Consider the following 20,496-nt stretch of genomic DNA (forward strand, 5'->3'; position numbering starts at 1 on the left):
AAAAAGTTTCCAATGTCTAAGTCTGGCTGGTGGAGAGACCCTATGGGAAGTTGGGTTTGTTTTCTGTCATGGGTGCTATTACTTCCCGTCCAGCATCTAGCCTAGAACTGAAACCATTCTCTGTAAAAGTTTCCCTTGAACAAATGGCCAGAGATGGCAGGGAGGGATAATTTTTCATGTAGTATTTATGTAATTGAGAAGCCTGGACACAAGAGGAGGAGCCTCACAAAGAGTGAGCAGTCCACTCATTGCAGAAGACGGCACCCCACAGGATCCTGCATCACTGCTGTTTTCAGTCTTGGGAGACTGCAGGCAGGGGTCTTAGGCTGAGAAGCACCGCTTATTTACAGATTTGGGGGGTCCAGGAAGGTGGAGGTTGTGGTCTGAGGGTGACAGACATGGATAAGGCAGAAGGAGGAGTTCAAACTTTGCCAGGTATCAAGGTGAGGACTTGAAGGAGAATTTGAGTTCCTGAAGAAATAGGCCTCAGTCCTGCCCTGGTTCTGCCATTAGCCCTGGAAAGCGCCAGGGTGTGGTCACTGGATGTGGTCAGGAGAAGAGAGAGACTGGTCTTTGCCAGATATAAATTTAAGGACCCTGAGGGAGGACCGAATTGAACCCTACCTTACATACAGGAGGTAACAAAGAATCCAGCCCTCTACCTGCTTTCAGCCTGGGAGGCCCCACAGTGTGGTGGCATCCCCGGACTTCACACTAGGGAATGAGGGAGAGATGAAGAACTTTCTCCGAGTTGCCCTTTTCCATGTTAGGTGAAGGGTGGAGACTTGGGCCCTTCCAGGCCTCCAGAGAAGGATCTTGAGAGAGGATGGCAGAGACTTCTCTCCCAGACAAGGAGGGACCCACAGAGAGCCGCCCACGGTATCAGTATGGGCGGTCCCAGGCAAACAGTCAAGCAGAAGCGATCCCTCCCCCAGGTCCTCCTTCAAGAGTAGGAATCTCACAGAACTGGGGCCTTGGACTAAGGGATGCACCATCAGATCCGCCAAAGGGAGGACATGCAAGACCTGTCAGGAGCGAATACAAATACCTTTGGACCAGTCTGGAAGTACACCTACATTATCAGATAGAGTGGGGTAGAAAAGGGAGTGGGGTAGGAGCAGGGAAGGGGGGTGGAGTACCTTGACCTGCCCCTGAGGTCAACACTGGGTAGCCCTGGCGCATAGTGGCCATCTGATACTCACTCACCACTTCCTCCACCTTGATGTTCTCAAGATGGAGAGGAGCTTGATCTGGGGTGCAGGAACACTGGTATGCAGAGGGAAGCTGCCCAGGTGGCTCCAGAAGTTAAGGTGAAGACTCTGAGCTAGGACTGAGTAGTTTCTCCACTGAACCAGGGTAGGGGGTCCTGGTCCCGCTGTGCTTGTGCAGTCGTCCAAGACAACCCCAGGCATTATTCCTGTTGGTGGCGTTCCGGGACTTCCTTCTCGGAAGTCTGAGGGATATGAGGTTTTCTGTGCGGGGTGCGGAGTCAGGATACAAGAGAGGAAAATCCTGGACTCTGGCAGGCATCAAGATGAGGACCTGAGGAAGACGAGGAGACCTGCCACCACAGAGGGTAGGAGCCAAGCTGGGTCTTCCTGCCTGTGGCCTCAGTCCTGGAAAAATTCACTCACAAGTATTCAGGTATGGCATTTCCCACATATATTTTTGAGAGCGAGACGGACAAGAGGCTTCGTTTGTGGGCGTCCGACTCAGGTTAGGACTTTAATGAGGACCCCAAGAGAGGTGTGAGGGGAGCTCTCAAAGAGAGAAAAGTCTCCCGCCAGCCCCCCGCCCTTACGGTGAACACGGGGAAATCTGGGTAAGTTTCCTGGTAGTTTTGTTTCAAGACTTCCTTCCCCAAACCTCAGGGGTGGTGCTTCTGATTGGCCAATGGATGCATCCCAGGCCTGGCCAATCATCAATGGGAGAACTCTGACGCCGGCGTGGAGGCACCGCCCATTCAAATATTAGGGATTCCAGCTCCGTGCTGCCCCAAGGTAGTCTCTGAGGCTCCAAAGGCAGGGTTCTGGGACTTAGCGAGCCTGGCCTTTTCATCCCAGAAGTCTGAAGGACGTGAGGTTTTCTGTGAGGGGTGCAGAATCAGGATACAAGAGAGAAAAGTCCCTGGGCCCTGGCAGGCGTCAAGGTGAGGACTTGAGGAAGACAGAGAGACCTGTCACCATAGAGGGTGGGGGCCAAGCTGGGTCCTGCCTGTGGCCTCAGTCCTGGGAAAATCTACACATAGGTGTTCGGACATGGCATTTTCCGCTTACGTTTTTAGGAACTGAGGGAAAAGAGGCTTCATCTGTGGGGGTCTGACCCACGGCAGCACCTTAAGGAGGACCCTAAGGGAGGTGTGAGGGGAGCTCCCCAATAGAGAAGAATCTCTCGTGACAGCTGCCCGCCCGCCCCCTACCCCACTGTCCTTATTGCGAACCCTGGGAAAGCCAGGCAGTGTCCCTGTGTGTTCCTTCATGGAGTCTGAGAGTTGGGTGCTTCTCATGGGCAGATGGAGGTGCCGCCAGGCCTGGCCAATCAAAACGCAAGGGCCCCGAGGGAGGCATGAAAGCCCCGCCCACTGCGCATATAGAGCAAATGGCGCTGCCTGCCTCCTACAGTGGTTCCTGGGACGCCCCAGGCAGGGTTCTGGAATTTGGCAGCGTACCTCGCCATTTTGCCTTGGAAGTCAACGGAAGGTGAGGTTTTCTTCTGAGATATGCGGAGTTAGGTCCAAAGACGGAGGAATTAGGTCCGGGCTCTGCCCGGCGTGAAGGTGAGGACCCTAGGAAGAAGGGGGAGACCTCCCACCGCAGAGGGTGGGGGTCAAGTTCCGTCCCACCAAGGTCCTGAGTCCTGGGGAGCTTCAAGCACAGGTGGTCAGATGTGGCGGTTCGGTTCTGTGGTCTCAGGAGTTTGAGGGACATCAGGTTTTGTTTGCGGGCCGGTGTCCGGTCAGCAGGGGGAGGAGTCCCAGGCTATCCCTAGTCCTGCGTAATGGAGGAAAACCTTCCATTCGGCGCGTGGGCTTGCGGGCGGGTAGCCCCGCAGTGCACTTGCTGTTAGCTCTGAGAGACCACGGGCACGGTTCCTGAATATGGTGGGTCCCATCCCGCCTTCCATGTTGGGAATCTCAGGGACCTGAGACTGTCTGTTGTAGCACTGGCGCCAGAAGACGGGGGTGTCCCTGCTTCTGCTAGTCATCTCTGTGAAAGTATTGATGGGAGAACTGACCCCGCAGTGGGTGCCTCAACCCTTGCCCTCCTGGAACCCCCCGCCCCGCTGCTGTGCTCCCTTTGTTGTCAGCTCTGGTAATCAAAGGCGTACAATTATGGAGCTGGGGAACATGAGGCTTTTTCTGAGGGTCTCAGGTCAGTAGAGGGAGGAGGCCGAGGCACTGCCAGGCTTCAAGGAGAGCACCGTGAGGGAGGAGTGAGAGGACATCCCAACCCAGCTCATGGAGGCCCTAAAGAAGAGCGCCCCTCACATCAGCCCTGAGAAGACTGGGCAGGGATGTGGGGGGGAAAGGGCCCCTTTTTATCCAATACAGACTTCCTTATCTGACATCACAGGGAGACGGTGGCCCTTGGCTGAGGGACCAACCTCAATCAGCAGAAGGGAGGAGATGCTGGCCCTGTCAGAAATAAAGTGATATGAATAGTTTGAGGATGGATGGTGGGGCCCTTCTGCTAAGACAGAGGGGCTTCCCCCAAACCCTGCTCTGCTCGCATGAGAGGACTCGGGCAGTGGTGGTCATGTGTGGTGCTCTCTCGTTCTCTAGGAAGTGGTGGGGCTTGCCTCTGGGAAGTGAGGCACTTGTCAGAGGAGGCATTGAACACATTGAGGGAGGAAAGAAGATGCCCCTCGCTGTAACACAGTTGGGATTCGGCCCCAGGACACTGGGCAGGAGTGGCGGGATGTGGCCCCTCTTTACTTCTCGCTGGCAGTTCTCAAGGGAGAGAGAACCTAGGTGCGAAGGAGCAAGGGCAGCTTGGCACAGGGAGAGTCCAAGGCCACAGTGGGGTGTGGAGTCGGCTTAGGCACCGAGAGCACTCCCTATAGTACAACTGAGAGAACCCAGGTGTTCTCTGCCCCTGCTGTCAACATGGGAAGACCAAGGACAAGGTTACTGAATGTGGCTCTCCCTCACGTTTTTACCCTGTGGTTGGGGTTGGTGGAGGGGGGTGTCTCAGGAAGGTGAACACCTTTTTCTGATGAGTGTGGCCTGAACCCGGCGGAGGGAAGGAAGCACATCATGCCCCGTGAGGAGTCAACATGAGGAGTCTGATGTATGAGGTAGAGGACCTCCCACCCCATAGATAGGAGGCTCACAGCAACCTAACCCTGCCATCAGCCGTGGGAGGTCACGCAGCAAGGTTGCCAAATAAGTTGTTTTCTGACTTCCCCTTTGGGAGTCTGAGAGAGCTGAGGCTTTTTCTCAGGTGTGTGACCTCAAGTTAAAAGAGGGTACAGTCTCAGGCCCTGGCTGGCATCAAGCAGAGGACCTTGAAGGTGGGGCAGAGGACATCCCACCCCAGGTAGATGTGGCCTCAGCCTTCCCTGAAAATACCCCGATCCTAGCTCGAGGTCCCCAGCCCCACCCTGCCCCTCCTGTTAACTGCAGGAGACCACCACATTGTTGGCCCTGTGTGGCATTTTTTCACCTTTGTGTGGAGGAGGGTCTCAGGTGAGGGCCTTGATCTAAGGAGACGGCAGTCTGAGGGGGAACCACATCAGTTCAGAAGAGAAAGGAGTCTCAGGCTCTGCCAGGCATCAAGGTGAGGACCCATGTTGAGGCCTGAAGGTCGCCCTCCCCCCAAAGAAGGACCCCACACAATCACAGCCCTGGGAGGTTCAGAGCGGGTGTGGTCAGATGTGAGGAACTCTGACAACTGCTATGAGCTCCAGCAGGAGTCAAGGGGATGAAGTGCTTCAGGGAAGTGAGGTCTTGGCTGGCAGGGCAGCTTCAGGTCAGCAGAGGGTAGGACAGACCTCGCAGGTACAGAGACGAGTATGTATTTTGACGGAAGATTGAGTATATGCCCCATGCCAGAACAGACCCAGGGCACGGGTGTCTACATGTGTTGTCTTTTAACTTTTTTTGGAGTGTCCCAGGAAGGTGCAGGCCTTCGTCTGAGCTGGTGACATCAGCAGAGGGAAGAGTCCCAGGACCTGTGGAGGAGTCAAGGTAAGGGGAGGACCTTGCAGGAAGACTAAGGGTAGCCCCCAACTCAGACAGAAGGGATCTCACAAAATCTCCACCCTATCCCAAATATCCACCCTGGGAGGGTCTGGGCAGGATTGCAGAGATGGGGTGCGCCCTCACTTTCTACATGGCGTGGGTGGAGGTGTTTTGGGGAGGTGAGGCCTTGGTCTGAGAGGCTGATTTCAGGTCACCGGAGGAGATGGGCCGGGCCTTTCCAGGAGCAAAGAGGAATACCTTGAGGGATGAAAGAGGGAACCCCCCATCCCGGCACAGAGGGCGTTCAGTCCCGCTGTCAGCCCTGGGAGACCGTTGACACGGGTGGCTGGATGTGATGTCTCTTTACGTTTGTCTTCACGGATTCAGGGAGAGTAGGACCTTGGTCTGAGTAAGAAGGCAGGTCAGCTGTGGGACCCATGTCAGCTCTGAAGAGGGGTAGACCCAGCTGTACGTGGAGTCCAGGGAAGTGCCCTTGGTGAGCACCAATGGTACTTCCCACCCCAGAAAAAAGAGACCGTGCAGAGCTGGCTGTCTTTTGCTCTCAGCTCTGGGAAGAACTAGGCAAGGGTGGCTGGATATAGTATGCACTGACTTTTTCCAAGGGTGAGGGAGGTTTTCAGAAGAGTGACATTATGTTCTGAGGGGACCTCTCAGGACCTGTCAGGGGGAGAGGAATACCATGGGGGAGGATTGAGGACAGTTCCCCCCCAGCTCTTGCTGTCAGTACTGGAAGGACTTAGCAGGGGCGGGAACATATGGTGCCTTGTCACATATGCCCAGGGGTTCTCAGGGAGGTGAGGGCTTGTCCTGGAGGGCCTCAACTCAGGACAGCAGAGAGGAGTCCGAGGTTCTGCCAGGCAACAGCGGTGAGAGATGAGGGTAGCCCTCAGATCAGAGAGAGGAAACCAGGAGCTGGGAGGAAAGGAGCATGGTGTGAGGCACATGTGCTCAGGCCAGCAGAGCAGAGGAGGCCCAGGCCGAGCCAGGAGTCCATGTGAGGTACATAGCCTGCCCGTCTACCAAGGGACCCCACCCACTGTCCCAGCCCCCACCCGCTCACAGGCTGCCCTGGGATCTTTGGCCTATGCTGGCCGGCCGCACCCTGAGGACCTTTCTCATATCATCCTACAGGTTCCTTGGAGGTAGTCCATCCAGGAAGACAGGAGCACTGTGAGGCCTTAGAGCACGCCCTGAAGACGAAGCCTGTAAGTCAGCCTTTGTCAGAGCTCCCAAGGGCACGCTCCTCTGCCGAGGCTTCTGACCCTCTCTCTCTCTCTCTCTCCCCCAGGCTCCTGAGATCTCATCTCCCGTTCTCCTGCTCACTCTTTCACCTGCTGCCCCCAGCAAGAGTCATCATGCTTCGCCCTTCAGAGCACTCGTACTCCACATTGGAGCCCAGCATCCATATCCAAAGTGAGCTACTGCTTCCTGTAGCTGAGGAGGAGGAGGAAGGGGGGGAAGAGGAGCTTTCCTCTCACTCTTTCACTTTCTCCTACCCCTCCACTTCCTCCTCCCCTCCTTCCTCTCCTATGATCCCAGGCACCCCAGAGGAGGAGGAGGAGGAAGAAAAGGAAGCAGAGAAAGAGCTGGAAATGGGGGAGGGGGAGGAGAAGGAGGAGAAGCAGGAGCAGTCTGCTGATGAGACATCCAGCCCTCCCCAGAGTCCTCAGAGATACATGTCATGGAGCACATCAGTTGGAGGCTCCAGCAGCCAAGAAAGCGAGGATACCAGCTCTCTGCATACCTCAGCAGACCCCGAATCGATGCATAAAGATCCGCTGGATGAGAAGGTGGCCAGTTTGGTGCATTTCATGATCCTCAAGTATCGATCAAAGGAGCCTGTTACAGAGGCAGAAATGCTAAATGTCATTGACACAAAGGCCAAGAGTCAATTCCCTGTGATCTTCGAGAAAGCCTGTAAGTGCTTGGAGGTGATCTCTGGCATTGACATCAAGGAAGTGGACCCCGCCACCCACTCCTATGTCCTTGTCAACGCACTGCATCTCACCAATGAGGAGATGCTTAGTGACCAGGAGGGCATGCCTAAAAATGGCCTCCTGATGATCATCCTGGGCATGATCTTCACAGAGGGCAACTGTGCCTCTGAGGAAGATATATGGGAGTTCCTGAATATCCTGGGAGTGTATGCTGGGAAGGAACACTTCATTTACGGAGAGCCTAGGAAGCTCATCACCAGAACCTGGGTGCAGGAGAAGTACCTGGAGTGCCAGCAGGTGCCTAATAGTGATCCCCCATGCTACAAATTCATGTGGGGTCCAAGGGCCCATGCTGAAACCAGCAAGCTGCAAGTTTTGGAGTTTTTGGTCAAGATCAAAGGGACTGACCCCATTTCCTTCTCATACTGGTATGAGGAGGCTTTAAGAGATGAGAAAGAGAGAGCCCAGGCCAGAATCGACCCCAGGGGTCCTGCTGCTGCCATCCTCATGGCACAGCAGTAGTCTGCAGCCTCTCCTTCCCCAGCTGAAGAATGAGCCTGAATCTTCCCTCCGTGTCTGAAAAGGGCACTTAACAGTTCAAAAAAGAGGAGGGTCAGAGGCAGGGTCAGGCTGGGGAGAACACAGTACACGACATTGTATTCCTGTTCTGTATAGGTGACTTGGAGGCTTCCCTTTCTTTCTTCTTCTTTTGGTACGTTTCAAATGCTGTTCCTTATAATGGAAAATTTGTTAGCTTTAGAATCTAAGTGGCTGAACAAAATTCTTCCCACGCTCGTTGCTGTTTATCGGGTGTAAGAATTGTTTGGATATGTTGAAAAACAAATTGGGGGAGCTTGCATATTATTTTGTGATCTGGAAGAAAATGACATGACACTGGTATAGGCATTTCCTTGGGAATGTGAAAGAACCCCTCAGGAAAATGGAGAAAAAAAAATTAACGGGTGGTTAATTTTTGGATCCCTTAACCATTTTTGTTTATTCTGTAAAATTAAAAGATATATACGTGGATTTGCTTGGCTTTTTCAGTTATAAGTAGGAGTAATCTTAGCAGATGTTAATAAATAGTTTTTATAAATGCTCACCGACTCATTCATTTGCCAAACATTAATGATGCATTTTCTCTTTGGAAAGCACTGTGTTAATAGTGAAGGTACTGGCACAAGCAAGACATGCCGCACCACTGCCCAGAGAATGGTAGGTAGAGGCTAGGAGCAGCACTCCCATCAGGAACATGGTGAGATGTCCTCCAATACCCAAAGAACAAGTAAAAACACAAGTGAGGAGGTGAGACTCCAGATGTGAGCAGTCCAATGAAAATGCACTGAGCCAAGGCCCTCTGGGGCTTTGGGAAACTGCAATTCCTTCCGAGGGAGTTCATCATCAGTTAGACGGAGGCTGGTGGCGGGGGGCAAGCTCTCAGATGGTATGTTTTCAAAGTACGGAAAGCCTGGAATGGAAAACTGCTTAGTAGTTACTTTTGGGTTGTGGATAAACCAGTCAGAATTCACCCCTGGGGTGGGTATGGAAGGTGTCCTGGACCCTTGTCCCAGTGAGGCTAACACCGTGCGTGAACTAGGTCTTCTAGACACATTGACTGCGACGAGGATAGGGTGATAGACCCCTGAGGTGATGCCCAGGAGCCTCCACTTACCTGGCACTCTTCCCTGGCCCGAGAGAGCCAGAGCCCGCTCCATTACAGTGACAGTAAAGGTAGGTTATCCTGACTATAATAAGGCCAGCTCAAAGCAATGTCTAGGTTTTGGTGGCAGTGAAATGAATGAAAATAGCATTTTGGATGGATGAGTGGCTGGGAGGGAAGGAAGGAGTTGGTCATTAACTTAAATTCTGGGAACCCTGAGTTATATCAGCTGGGGAAGACTAACCCATACCCAAATTAATATATCCTCTAAGAGGAGAAAGTTAATTAGCAAGTTTTATTTGTGAAGCCACACCTGTGGCTGATTTGATATTCTATCTCCTGTTGAGCTGCGTATTATCTGAGAATGTCCTGGATGAAAACAAAATCCCTTAGGAGAGGGAGTAGGGTCTGGAGACAAAAGAATATTAGAAATTCCTGCCGTTCATTAAAGGCTCAATCAACATCAGGTACTGTGCCAGAAACTTTCCTTACCTTACATACATTCCAGCAGTCCTTCCTACAAGACAGGGCTTATCAAACCCATTTAACAGGCGATTTAACCCAAGGCTCACAGTGCTCAGGAATTTCCCCAAGATCTTACTGCTGTTGAGGGACAGGGCTGAAACAGGAACGGTGGTATGAGTTTACCTAGGGCCTGCATCTTCCCCACTCCTTAGCCTGAGGCAGGTTTTCTGTCTCTTACTCCATTTCCCTTCTCAGTAGTCCATAAAATCTCTCAGGGGAGAAAAAGGAGGACCACGTGACAAGGTACTAAAACTGGACCTAAAGAAGGAAGCTTTGTTTTGGTTCCTCCAGCTCTGAGCCCTGGTATTGCTTAGTGGCTGACTCTGCTCAGGTTCTGGCATTTGTGTCCAATGCTAGCAGTTTCACGATTTGCAGTACCCTCTCCCCGATCTCCCCCAATGTGGCTTTGTTTTGTACCGATCTCAGCCTATTAATAACCAGTGTCGTGGCTGGCCCAGCCCTGTGGTCTTATTATGATTGCAAGGCATCCTTCAGCAATAATCATCAGGATACTTTGAGAAGACACAAGTTTATTACTTATGAGACCTGGGCATTTCACAGCACACCTGGGGTGACACGAAGAGGTAGGGTGGGGGTGAAAGGGAACAGAGGAGAGGGGAGGGCAGGGTAAGGGAGGGAGAGTGCATGGGGTTCTGCTTCCCATGCAGTTGAGTGTGGCTGCCTGGCTTACTCTTTATTATAGCAGGGATCTAACGCACTGGAATGAGCGGGGGAAAGTACCGAGCAGCCCATATGGTCAGTTACTGAAATCAACCACAATTTCTAACACAAAGGAGCCTCAGTTTGGGGCGAGGCGGGTGTCTGACTGGCTCTTTATATAGTCCTGGCCCTGGCAATGTATTTGTTAGAGATGGTTGAGATAATCATATTAGAGGTGGTTGCTTTTTGTCAATGGATGCATGGGTGATGAAATCTTAATTCGGGTACTTGTAGTATAAAAAAAGTGAAAAAATTATACATTCAGACACCTACTACAGCTCTCCTGTTCATCTCTTGAACATTTCCTACTGACAAGCTCCTCATTATGTCTTTTTTTTTTCAAGGCTGTGCGCAGCTCCTAGTGGACACCCAGAACCACTTGCCTTCCCCCTATTATAGAACAGTTCTACTCACTGCAAAATCTCCCGGGCTGTTACATCCGTCATTCCGGAGCCCTGATAGAAACAGCTCCTTCAACCTAAAAGTTTGATTTAGACAGTGTTTTTTAGATTGATCTGTAGTAATTTGAATGCTGATCCCCCAAAAGATATGCCCAGGTCCTAATTTCAAGTATCTGTATATGTGTTCTTACTTGGAAACAGTTTGCAGATGTAAACACATTAGGATTCTTGAAATGAGATTATCTTGGATTTAGGGTGGACCCTAAATTCAATGAATGATACACAAAAAGGAGAAAGAGATTTAACACAGAGAGACACAAGAAGGGGATATGAAGAATGAAGGCAGAGTTTGGAGTGATGCATTTACAAGTTAAGGAATGCCAAGGATTGCTGACAATCACCAGAAGCTAGGAGAGAGTCATGGGATGGAGTTCTCCCTCAGTGCTTCAAAAAATGAACCAACCTGTTGACACCTTTATTTTTAGACTCTTAGCTTCCAGAGCTATGAGAGAATGTATTTCTATTGTTTTAAGCTAGCCAGTTTGTGGTAATTTGTTATGGCATTCCCAGGAAGCTACTACATGGTCTTTCCCCAGGTGTATTTAACAAAATTTCTAAGTGTTTTTCAAATTGGCCTGTGAGTAGAGTCTGATTTGGGACATAATCTATTGGTTATTGGGGTATAACTTTGAAGTTAGATTATTTTTGAAACCATCTGACATTTGCGGTAGGGTTTTAATGGGATGTCTTTGTTTGAAATTGGCCACTGAACACATACACAAATGAATGACTTTACTCATATGGTTAAAAACAAAAGCCTCCCTCATCATGGGCAGCTAAGGAAAGACGATGAAAACCTCTGTGTGATCAAACTTTTATAGAGGCTGAATTCTTAAAATCCTTAGAGTCCTTTTAGGAGATGAAGAACATTTTCTTAACAGACATACTAGCTCTCATTTAGAAAGAAAAATCAGTCATTATTACAGACTACCTGTCTGTCCCCTCAAAAATTCATATGTTGAAACCATAACCCCTAGTGAGGTAGTATCAGAAGGTGGGGCCTTGGGGAGTAATTAGGTTTTAATGAGGTTATGAATGTGAAGACCCATGATGACATTAGTGCCCTTGGCTATGTGATGATAAAATGAGAAGATGGCTATCTGAAAACCAGTAGAAGGGCCTCACCAGACACTGGATCTGCCAGCTCCCTAATATTAGACTTTGCAACCCCCAGAACTGTGAGAAATAAATTACTGTTGTTTAAATCACAAGATATAATATCTTTTTATAGCAGCCTTGGCTGACTAAAACAACCATCTTTCCATTGCCATTTGTCTGTATTCCTGCCCCACAGGAAAAGGCACCTGCAGAGGTCTTTAGGAATGTTCAGTCATGTGGAAGGTAGCAGATGATCGTAAATTAATATTTTGAGCATGCATCATCACAAGGAAAGAGAAAATCTTCAATCTTTTGAGATTATAAATGTTGTTGCAAAGAGCAGTGCAGAAAAGTACTATTGAGTGAAGACAGGTGTGTTCTCCCTGCTAAAGTTTACAGGCTCCTTTGAAAACAAGATGTGGTCCTGTATTTGAAAGCACGTGTCACATTCTAGGCTCTTTAAAAAGTTGGTAAGTTTCAAGTAAAAATTGATTTTCTCAAAAACTCCTTTAAGGAATAATGAGGGCTGTTGTCATAAATTATAATAGTTGCTTTTTATTGAGCACCTACTGTCTGACAGCTTATGGGAGATACTACAAGTGCCCATTCACGTCTTGCCTTTCTTTCCTTCCTGGAACATCCCTTTGTAGTTAGGAGCCAGTATGCCATTTCCATGCTTCCTTTGCCATTCAGCGGCAAACATGGAGACCCCATGTTGAGATAGTGGAGCTACAAGGTAAAAGCAGCCAGGATCCCTGAGTTGCCTGAGAGCAGAAAGTCTCTGCCAACAAAAATCAGAATTCACGTGAACAACAAAAACAAAAAATGTGTTGTGTAGAGCCACCCGTATTTCAGGTTTTGTCTATTAGCTAGCATTTACTTTAACTGATCAGTATATACTTATTTCTGGTTTTGAGCTTATTTAAATATTTTATTTACAAAGGAACTAGTTCATATATTCTTGTTAAAAATTCTGTTAGAAACAAGGACATAGTGACTCCCAAACCAGTAAAAAGTCATTAGTAAAAAGGGCAAATGTAATTAAAGGGTCTTAAGGGCAAACGTAATTAGAGGGTCTCTGAGAGGGGAGCTGACAGCACTGGCATATCTACAAACCACAGAAGGGGCAATTAGATAACCGTGTTAGATTGTAACTCCGGAGTAACCAGTAATGGAGAAACGGGGAAGAAGGAGAGGGGAGGGGGAGCTAATTGCGTTAGGGAGGGCGAGCGCTCTCACTTTAGGGCGAGGAGGCTGGTCAATTTCGCTTTGCGTGGCAATTTAAGGGTGGGAAAGCCAAGACTATAAAACCAGTTTCCTTTGTCTACTTGACGCGCACATTCTCCTGGCTGTGAGGGTGTGCCCGTCTCTGCAGACTCGTGAATAAAGGCCTCGTTTTACTGCTCAAGTCCTGTGTCCCAGTTTTTATTGTGAGCGTGTCTCACAATTCTAAAAATACAAATCAATCACAATGTTCCCCGATATCACAGTCCTCCAAAATTCAACCTCCATCTCAGAGGTAATTACAAACAATAATCTGATCTGTATTATTTTAAACTTTTCTGGGATTTTCCATGAATATATGTATTAAAAATATATTGTTTTTTCCTTTTACATACTTGATAATGATGTATATATTAACTTTTCACCAGGGAGAGATCTGAGACAGGAGGCTCTCTGCCCCCAAGCTTATTTCTCAGTTCTTATCTTGCTGGCAAGAGGAGGAATGATTCAAGTGAGAGGCAACATGTATAGTGGAAATGAGATAGCAAGTTTATGTATGAAACACACATGAGCAGAAAAGTGCAATCAGGCACCCAGCTAGTCTAAATGCCCCACATATAGAGGAAATAAAGTTGTCAATAAGTTTGTTCTATACTGTACACTTGAACCAAGGCTATAAGTGGGCACTCAGCTAATCTGAGTGTGCCTATATTGGGGTTCAGGGGTTATATACTTTAGTCAGCTTTAAGTTTCCTCCTCCTTCTTCCCCTTCCTAACCTTGGGAATAATGTACAACTACAAAGGCTTTTTTTTAGTTACTGTAATTGTTACACAGGCTCCCTTTGCCAGTGCAGTCTCAAGGACTCCCCTCCCCCTGCGCTATTCCTGCGTGGGCTGTTCAAAACAACTGACAATCTTATCCGATCAGTTTCAGGGCTGCTGAGTTAATCAGCGAGACCTGACTTCCTTTTGTTTCCAGCCTCCAGTTTTAAGTTCTTTGTTAGACTGTAATGGTAATGGCAGAGGCCCTGCTTTATTTTCCCCCCAGCCACTCATTTCTAGCTGCTACCTACAGTAACAGGTAATGACGTATATATTTTTTCACTTACCTTCACTTAAAAAGTGAAAGTAAGATCTTTCCATGACAGTATTTACTCCCTAGATTTCTAAAGTATGAATGTGCCATAATTAATGAGACACTTCTGCTGATGGACATGTAAGTTGCTTCCTACTGGCTTCTATGATAAAGAGAACTGAAATGAACATCTTTGAACATGAATTCTTGGGGAAATGTATGTTTTATAATAAGAAAGACATAAAATAGAAGCTGGGGTAATGTGCAAACGGTATGAATGTTTAAACTTTAATAAATATTGCCAAAATTTTATTCAAATATATTATCTTACAAATTAATGTAATGTAAATAGCCTGCAAGTCCACAAAACATTATTTTACCAATATTTTAAATTTTGGTAAAAATTTTGAGTGTAAGAATGTTGCATCAATGCTATTTTATGTCTCCCATTTTCTCATTTGGTTAAACAGAAAATTGACTTAATCCCTCACCCATATAAAGCTGGATTTATTCAGTGATGTTCTGAGTAAAAGGATTCCTCTGGGCATAATTTAAAATTCTGAAATTTCAGCAGGGCATTTCCCCTTTACTTTGAGAAGCAAGGATTCTGTCAGAATGATTAGGAGCCAGGGAATATGACCAGACAGGACATCCAAAGTCTGTGAGGGGCACAGAGAGCCTCCTGGAGAGAGCAATTGCCAGAGCCGTCCAGACAGCCCTGGGCCAACTAGCAGCCAGTGCTATGAGTATAGAGTTCAGTGTAGGGAGAAGGGTTCATAAGGAGAGATGGTGGAGAATATGTATGGGAGGTACTGTACAAATTATGTAAATAGCTTGTGAAATACTGAAATCCTCACTAGCAGTTGGATGCCACGACATAGCCTGAATAAATAGGACAATTGGACGCATGGAGCAGCAGCAAGCCAGACAACACCAACGGCCTTCGAGCTACCAATATGTCATGTCAGGAAGACCATAGTGGCTCTCCTGCATCGTTTTGAGGAGCAACACTCTTGAGTAATTTAGTAGTCCAGGACACCATTGCCAATGTTGCTATATGGGACTAATCACCATAGTGACTCTACCGATACAGGTCTGGGTGTGCATGTGCCTTGACTGTGATCCAGATGGGTGTCTGAAACTCAGGCAGCCTCCCACGGATTCTGAGCAGTTCACATATTTAAAAAAAAAAAGCTATCCTGAGGCTATAAGTACTGGCCTATATTACATAAGATACTATCACGCACTGTCAGGCCCTAGACTAGATAAAGAGCCAGGCCTCCACCATCCTTCCCCTCACTGAGGCTCCTTTGTTTTAGAAATGGTGGTTGAGCCCTGGCTGCTGTGGCTCAGTGGATTGAGCATCGGCCTATGAGCCAGGAGTCACTGGTTCGATTCCCTAGTCAGGGCACATGACTAGGTTGCACATCAGGTCCCCTTTTGGGGGCGCAAGTGAAAGGCAACCACACAGTGATGTTTCTCTCCCTCTCTCCTTTCCCCTCTCTCTGAAAATAAGTAAACAAAACAAACAAATACATAAATAATTTTAAAAAATAGAAATGGTGGTTGATTTCAGTAACTGACCATATGGGCTGCTTGGTACTTTCCCCCGCTCATTCCAGTGCGTTAGATCCCTGCTATAATAAAGAGTAAGCCAGGCAGCCACACTCAACTGCATGGGAAGCAGAACCCCATGCACTCTCCCTCCCTTACCCTGCCCTCCCCTCTCCTCTGTTCCCTTTCACCCCCACCCTACCTCTTCGTGTCACCCCAGGTGTGCTGTGAAATGCCCAGGTCTCATAAGTAATAAACTTGTGTCTTCTCAAAGTATCCTGATGATTATTGCTGAAGGATGCCTTGCAATCATAATAAGACCACAGGGCTGGGCCAGCCACGACACTGGTTATTAATAGGCTGAGATCGGTACAAAACAAAGCCACATTGGGGGAGATCGGGGAGAGGGTACTGCAAATCGTGAAACTGCTAGCATTGGACACAAATGCCAGAACCTGAGCAGAGTCAGCCACTAAGCAATACCAGGGCTCAGAGCTGGAGGAACCAAAACAAAGCTTCCTTCTTTAGGTCCAGTTTTAGTACCTTGTCACGTGGTCCTCCTTTTTCTCCCCTGAGAGATTTTATGGACTACTGAGAAGGGAAATGGAGTAAGAGACAGAAAACCTGCCTCAGGCTAAGGAGTGGGGAAGATGCAGGCCCTAGGTGAACTCATACCACCGTTCCTGTTTCAGCCCTGTCCCTCAACAGCAGTAAGATCTTGGGGAAATTCCTGAGCACTGTGAGCCTTGGGTTAAATCGCCTGTTAAATGGGTTTGATAAGCCCTGTCTTGTAGGAAGGACTGCTGGAATGTATGTAAGGTAAGGAAAGTTTCTGGCACAGTACCTGATGTTGATTGAGCCTTTAATGAACGGCAGGAATTTCTAATATTCTTTTGTCTCCAGACCCTACTCCCTCTCCTAAGGGATTTTGTTTTCATCCAGGACATTCTCAGATAATACGCAGCTCAACAGGAGATAGAATATCAAATCAGCCACAGGTGTGGCTTCACAAATAAAACTTGCTAATTAACTTTCTCCTCTTAGAGGATATATTAATTTGGGTATGGGTTAGTCTTCCCCAGCTGATATAACTCAGGGTTCCCAGAATTTAAGTTAATGACCAACTCCTTCCTTCCCTCCCAGCCACTCATCCATCCAAAATGCTATTTTCATTCATTTCACTGCCACCAAAACCTAGACATTGCTTTGAGCTGGCCTTATTATAGTCAGGATAACCTACCTTTACTGTCACTGTAATGGAGTGGGCTCTGGCTCTCTCGGGCCAGGGAAGAGTGCCAGGTAAGTGGAGGCTCCTGGGCATCACCTCAGGGGTCTATCACCCTATCCTCGTCGCAGTCAATGTGTCTAGAAGACCTAGTTCACGCACGGTGTTAGCCTCACTGGGACAAGGGTCCAGGACACCTTCCATACCCACCCCAGGGGTGAATTCTGACTGGTTTATCCACAACCCAAAAGTAACTACTAAGCAGTTTTCCATTCCAGGCTTTCCGTACTTTGAAAACATACCATCTGAGAGCTTGCCCCCCGCCACCAGCCTCCGTCTAACTGATGATGAACTCCCTCGGAAGGAATTGCAGTTTCCCAAAGCCCCAGAGGGCCTTGGCTCAGTGCATTTTCACTGGACTGCTCACATCTGGAGTCTCACCTCCTCACTTGTGTTTTTACTTGTTCTTTGGGTATTGGAGGACATCTCACCATGTTCCTGATGGGAGTGCTGCTCCTAGCCTCTACCTACCATTCTCTGGGCAGTGGTGCGGCATGTCTTGCTTGTGCCAGTACCTTCACTATTAACACAGTGCTTTCCAAAGAGAAAATGCATCATTAATGTTTGGCAAATGAATGAGTCGGTGAGCATTTATAAAAACTATTTATTAACATCTGCTAAGATTACTCCTACTTATAACTGAAAAAGCCAAGCAAATCCACGTATATATCTTTTAATTTTACAGAATAAACAAAAATGGTTAAGGGATCCAAAAATTAACCACCCGTTAATTTTTTTTTCTCCATTTTCCTGAGGGGTTCTTTCACATTCCCAAGGAAATGCCTATACCAGTGTCATGTCATTTTCTTCCAGATCACAAAATAATATGCAAGCTCCCCCAATTTGTTTTTCAACATATCCAAACAATTCTTACACCCGATAAACAGCAACGAGCGTGGGAAGAATTTTGTTCAGCCACTTAGATTCTAAAGCTAACAAATTTTCCATTATAAGGAACAGCATTTGAAACGTACCAAAAGAAGAAGAAAGAAAGGGAAGCCTCCAAGTCACCTATACAGAACAGGAATACAATGTCGTGTACTGTGTTCTCCCCAGCCTGACCCTGCCTCTGACCCTCCTCTTTTTTGAACTGTTAAGTGCCCTTTTCAGACACGGAGGGAAGATTCAGGCTCATTCTTCAGCTGGGGAAGGAGAGGCTGCAGACTACTGCTGTGCCATGAGGATGGCAGCAGCAGGACCCCTGGGGTCGATTCTGGCCTGGGCTCTCTCTTTCTCATCTCTTAAAGCCTCCTCATACCAGTATGAGAAGGAAATGGGGTCAGTCCCTTTGATCTTGACCAAAAACTCCAAAACTTGCAGCTTGCTGGTTTCAGCATGGGCCCTTGGACCCCACATGAATTTGTAGCATGGGGGATCACTATTAGGCACCTGCTGGCACTCCAGGTACTTCTCCTGCACCCAGGTTCTGGTGATGAGCTTCCTAGGCTCTCCGTAAATGAAGTGTTCCTTCCCAGCATACACTCCCAGGATATTCAGGAACTCCCATATATCTTCCTCAGAGGCACAGTTGCCCTCTGTGAAGATCATGCCCAGGATGATCATCAGGAGGCCATTTTTAGGCATGCCCTCCTGGTCACTAAGCATCTCCTCATTGGTGAGATGCAGTGCGTTGACAAGGACATAGGAGTGGGTGGCGGGGTCCACTTCCTTGATGTCAATGCCAGAGATCACCTCCAAGCACTTACAGGCTTTCTCGAAGATCACAGGGAATTGACTCTTGGCCTTTGTGTCAATGACATTTAGCATTTCTGCCTCTGTAACAGGCTCCTTTGATCGATACTTGAGGATCATGAAATGCACCAAACTGGCCACCTTCTCATCCAGCGGATCTTTATGCATCGATTCGGGGTCTGCTGAGGTATGCAGAGAGCTGGTATCCTCGCTTTCTTGGCTGCTGGAGCCTCCAACTGATGTGCTCCATGACATGTATCTCTGAGGACTCTGGGGAGGGCTGGATGTCTCATCAGCAGACTGCTCCTGCTTCTCCTCCTTCTCCTCCCCCTCCCCCATTTCCAGCTCTTTCTCTGCTTCCTTTTCTTCCTCCTCCTCCTCCTCTGGGGTGCCTGGGATCATAGGAGAGGAAGGAGGGGAGGAGGAAGTGGAGGGGTAGGAGAAAGTGAAAGAGTGAGAGGAAAGCTCCTCTTCCCCCCCTTCCTCCTCCTCCTCAGCTACAGGAAGCAGTAGCTCACTTTGGATATGGATGCTGGGCTCCAATGTGGAGTACGAGTGCTCTGAAGGGCGAAGCATGATGACTCTTGCTGGGGGCAGCAGGTGAAAGAGTGAGCAGGAGAACGGGAGATGAGATCTCAGGAGCCTGGGGGAGAGAGAGAGAGAGAGAGGGTCAGAAGCCTCGGCAGAGGAGCGTGCCCTTGGGAGCTCTGACAAAGGCTGACTTACAGGCTTCGTCTTCAGGGCGTGCTCTAAGGCCTCACAGTGCTCCTGTCTTCCTGGATGGACTACCTCCAAGGAACCTGTAGGATGATATGAGAAAGGTCCTCAGGGTGCGGCCGGCCAGCATAGGCCAAAGATCCCAGGGCAGCCTGTGAGCGGGTGGGGGCTGGGACAGTGGGTGGGGTCCCTTGGTAGACGGGCAGGCTATGTACCTCACATGGACTCCTGGCTCGGCCTGGGCCTCCTCTGCTCTGCTGGCCTGAGCACATGTGCCTCACACCATGCTCCTTTCCTCCCAGCTCCTGGTTTCCTCTCTCTGATCTGAGGGCTACCCTCATCTCTCACCGCTGTTGCCTGGCAGAACCTCGGACTCCTCTCTGCTGTCCTGAGTTGAGGCCCTCCAGGACAAGCCCTCACCTCCCTGAGAACCCCTGGGCATATGTGACAAGGCACCATATGTTCCCGCCCCTGCTAAGTCCTTCCAGTACTGACAGCAAGAGCTGGGGGGGAACTGTCCTCAATCCTCCCCCATGGTATTCCTCTCCCCCTGACAGGTCCTGAGAGGTCCCCTCAGAACATAATGTCACTCTTCTGAAAACCTCCCTCACCCTTGGAAAAAGTCAGTGCATACTATATCCAGCCACCCTTGCCTAGTTCTTCCCAGAGCTGAGAGCAAAAGACAGCCAGCTCTGCACGGTCTCTTTTTTCTGGGGTGGGAAGTACCATTGGTGCTCACCAAGGGCACTTCCCTGGACTCCACGTACAGCTGGGTCTACCCCTCTTCAGAGCTGACATGGGTCCCACAGCTGACCTGCCTTCTTACTCAGACCAAGGTCCTACTCTCCCTGAATCCGTGAAGACAAACGTAAAGAGACATCACATCCAGCCACCCGTGTCAACGGTCTCCCAGGGCTGACAGCGGGACTGAACGCCCTCTGTGCCGGGATGGGGGGTTCCCTCTTTCATCCCTCAAGGTATTCCTCTTTGCTCCTGGAAAGGCCCGGCCCATCTCCTCCGGTGACCTGAAATCAGCCTCTCAGACCAAGGCCTCACCTCCCCAAAACACCTCCACCCACGCCATGTAGAAAGTGAGGGCGCACCCCATCTCTGCAATCCTGCCCAGACCCTCCCAGGGTGGATATTTGGGATAGGGTGGAGATTTTGTGAGATCCCTTCTGTCTGAGTTGGGGGCTACCCTTAGTCTTCCTGCAAGGTCCTCCCCTTACCTTGACTCCTCCACAGGTCCTGGGACTCTTCCCTCTGCTGATGTCACCAGCTCAGACGAAGGCCTGCACCTTCCTGGGACACTCCAAAAAAAGTTAAAAGACAACACATGTAGACA

The 20,496-nt window shown here is 49.0% G+C and overlaps 2 protein-coding genes across 2 annotated transcripts; one reads left to right on the forward strand and one right to left on the reverse strand.

Annotated features, from left to right (window-relative positions):
• The first annotated feature begins 398 nt into the window (after positions 1–398).
• On the forward strand, positions 399–7,662 carry LOC149990598 (putative MAGE domain-containing protein MAGEA13P). The gene is made up of 5 exons (XM_090264023.1): positions 399–443; positions 1,390–1,576; positions 2,513–2,699; positions 6,492–6,765; positions 6,865–7,662. The coding sequence occupies exons 1-5, from the start codon at positions 399–401 to the stop codon at positions 7,660–7,662; spliced, it is 1,491 nt and encodes a 496-aa protein (XP_090120149.1).
• A 10,244-nt stretch (positions 7,663–17,906) lies between these two features.
• On the reverse strand, positions 17,907–18,689 carry LOC149990599 (melanoma-associated antigen 10-like). The gene has a single exon (XM_090264024.1). It carries the CDS (start codon positions 18,687–18,689, stop codon positions 17,907–17,909), a length of 783 nt encoding a protein of 260 aa, XP_090120150.1.
• Positions 18,690–20,496: the final 1,807 nt, after the last annotated feature.

Source organism: Furipterus horrens, unplaced genomic scaffold (genome assembly GCF_987537825.1).
Source record: "Furipterus horrens unplaced genomic scaffold, mFurHor1.1.pri manual_scaffold_17, whole genome shotgun sequence".
Classification (NCBI taxonomy): domain Eukaryota; kingdom Metazoa; phylum Chordata; class Mammalia; order Chiroptera; family Furipteridae; genus Furipterus; species Furipterus horrens.

Bases quoted from the DNA above. Each gene is read 5' to 3' on its own strand.
- LOC149990598 (XM_090264023.1), top strand. From the start codon at position 399: ATGGATAAGGCAGAAGGAGGAGTTCAAACTTTGCCAGGTATCAAG. The intron at 2,700-6,491 runs GTGAGGTTTTCT...TCTCTCCCCCAG, and splicing joins GCCTTGGAAGTCAACGGAAG to GCTCCTGAGATCTCATCTCC. The intron at 6,766-6,864 runs GAAGAAAAGGAA...AGCCCTCCCCAG, and splicing joins CCCCAGAGGAGGAGGAGGAG to AGTCCTCAGAGATACATGTC.
- LOC149990599 (XM_090264024.1), bottom strand. From the start codon at position 18,689: ATGTCATGGAGCACATCAGTTGGAGGCTCCAGCAGCCAAGAAAGCGAG.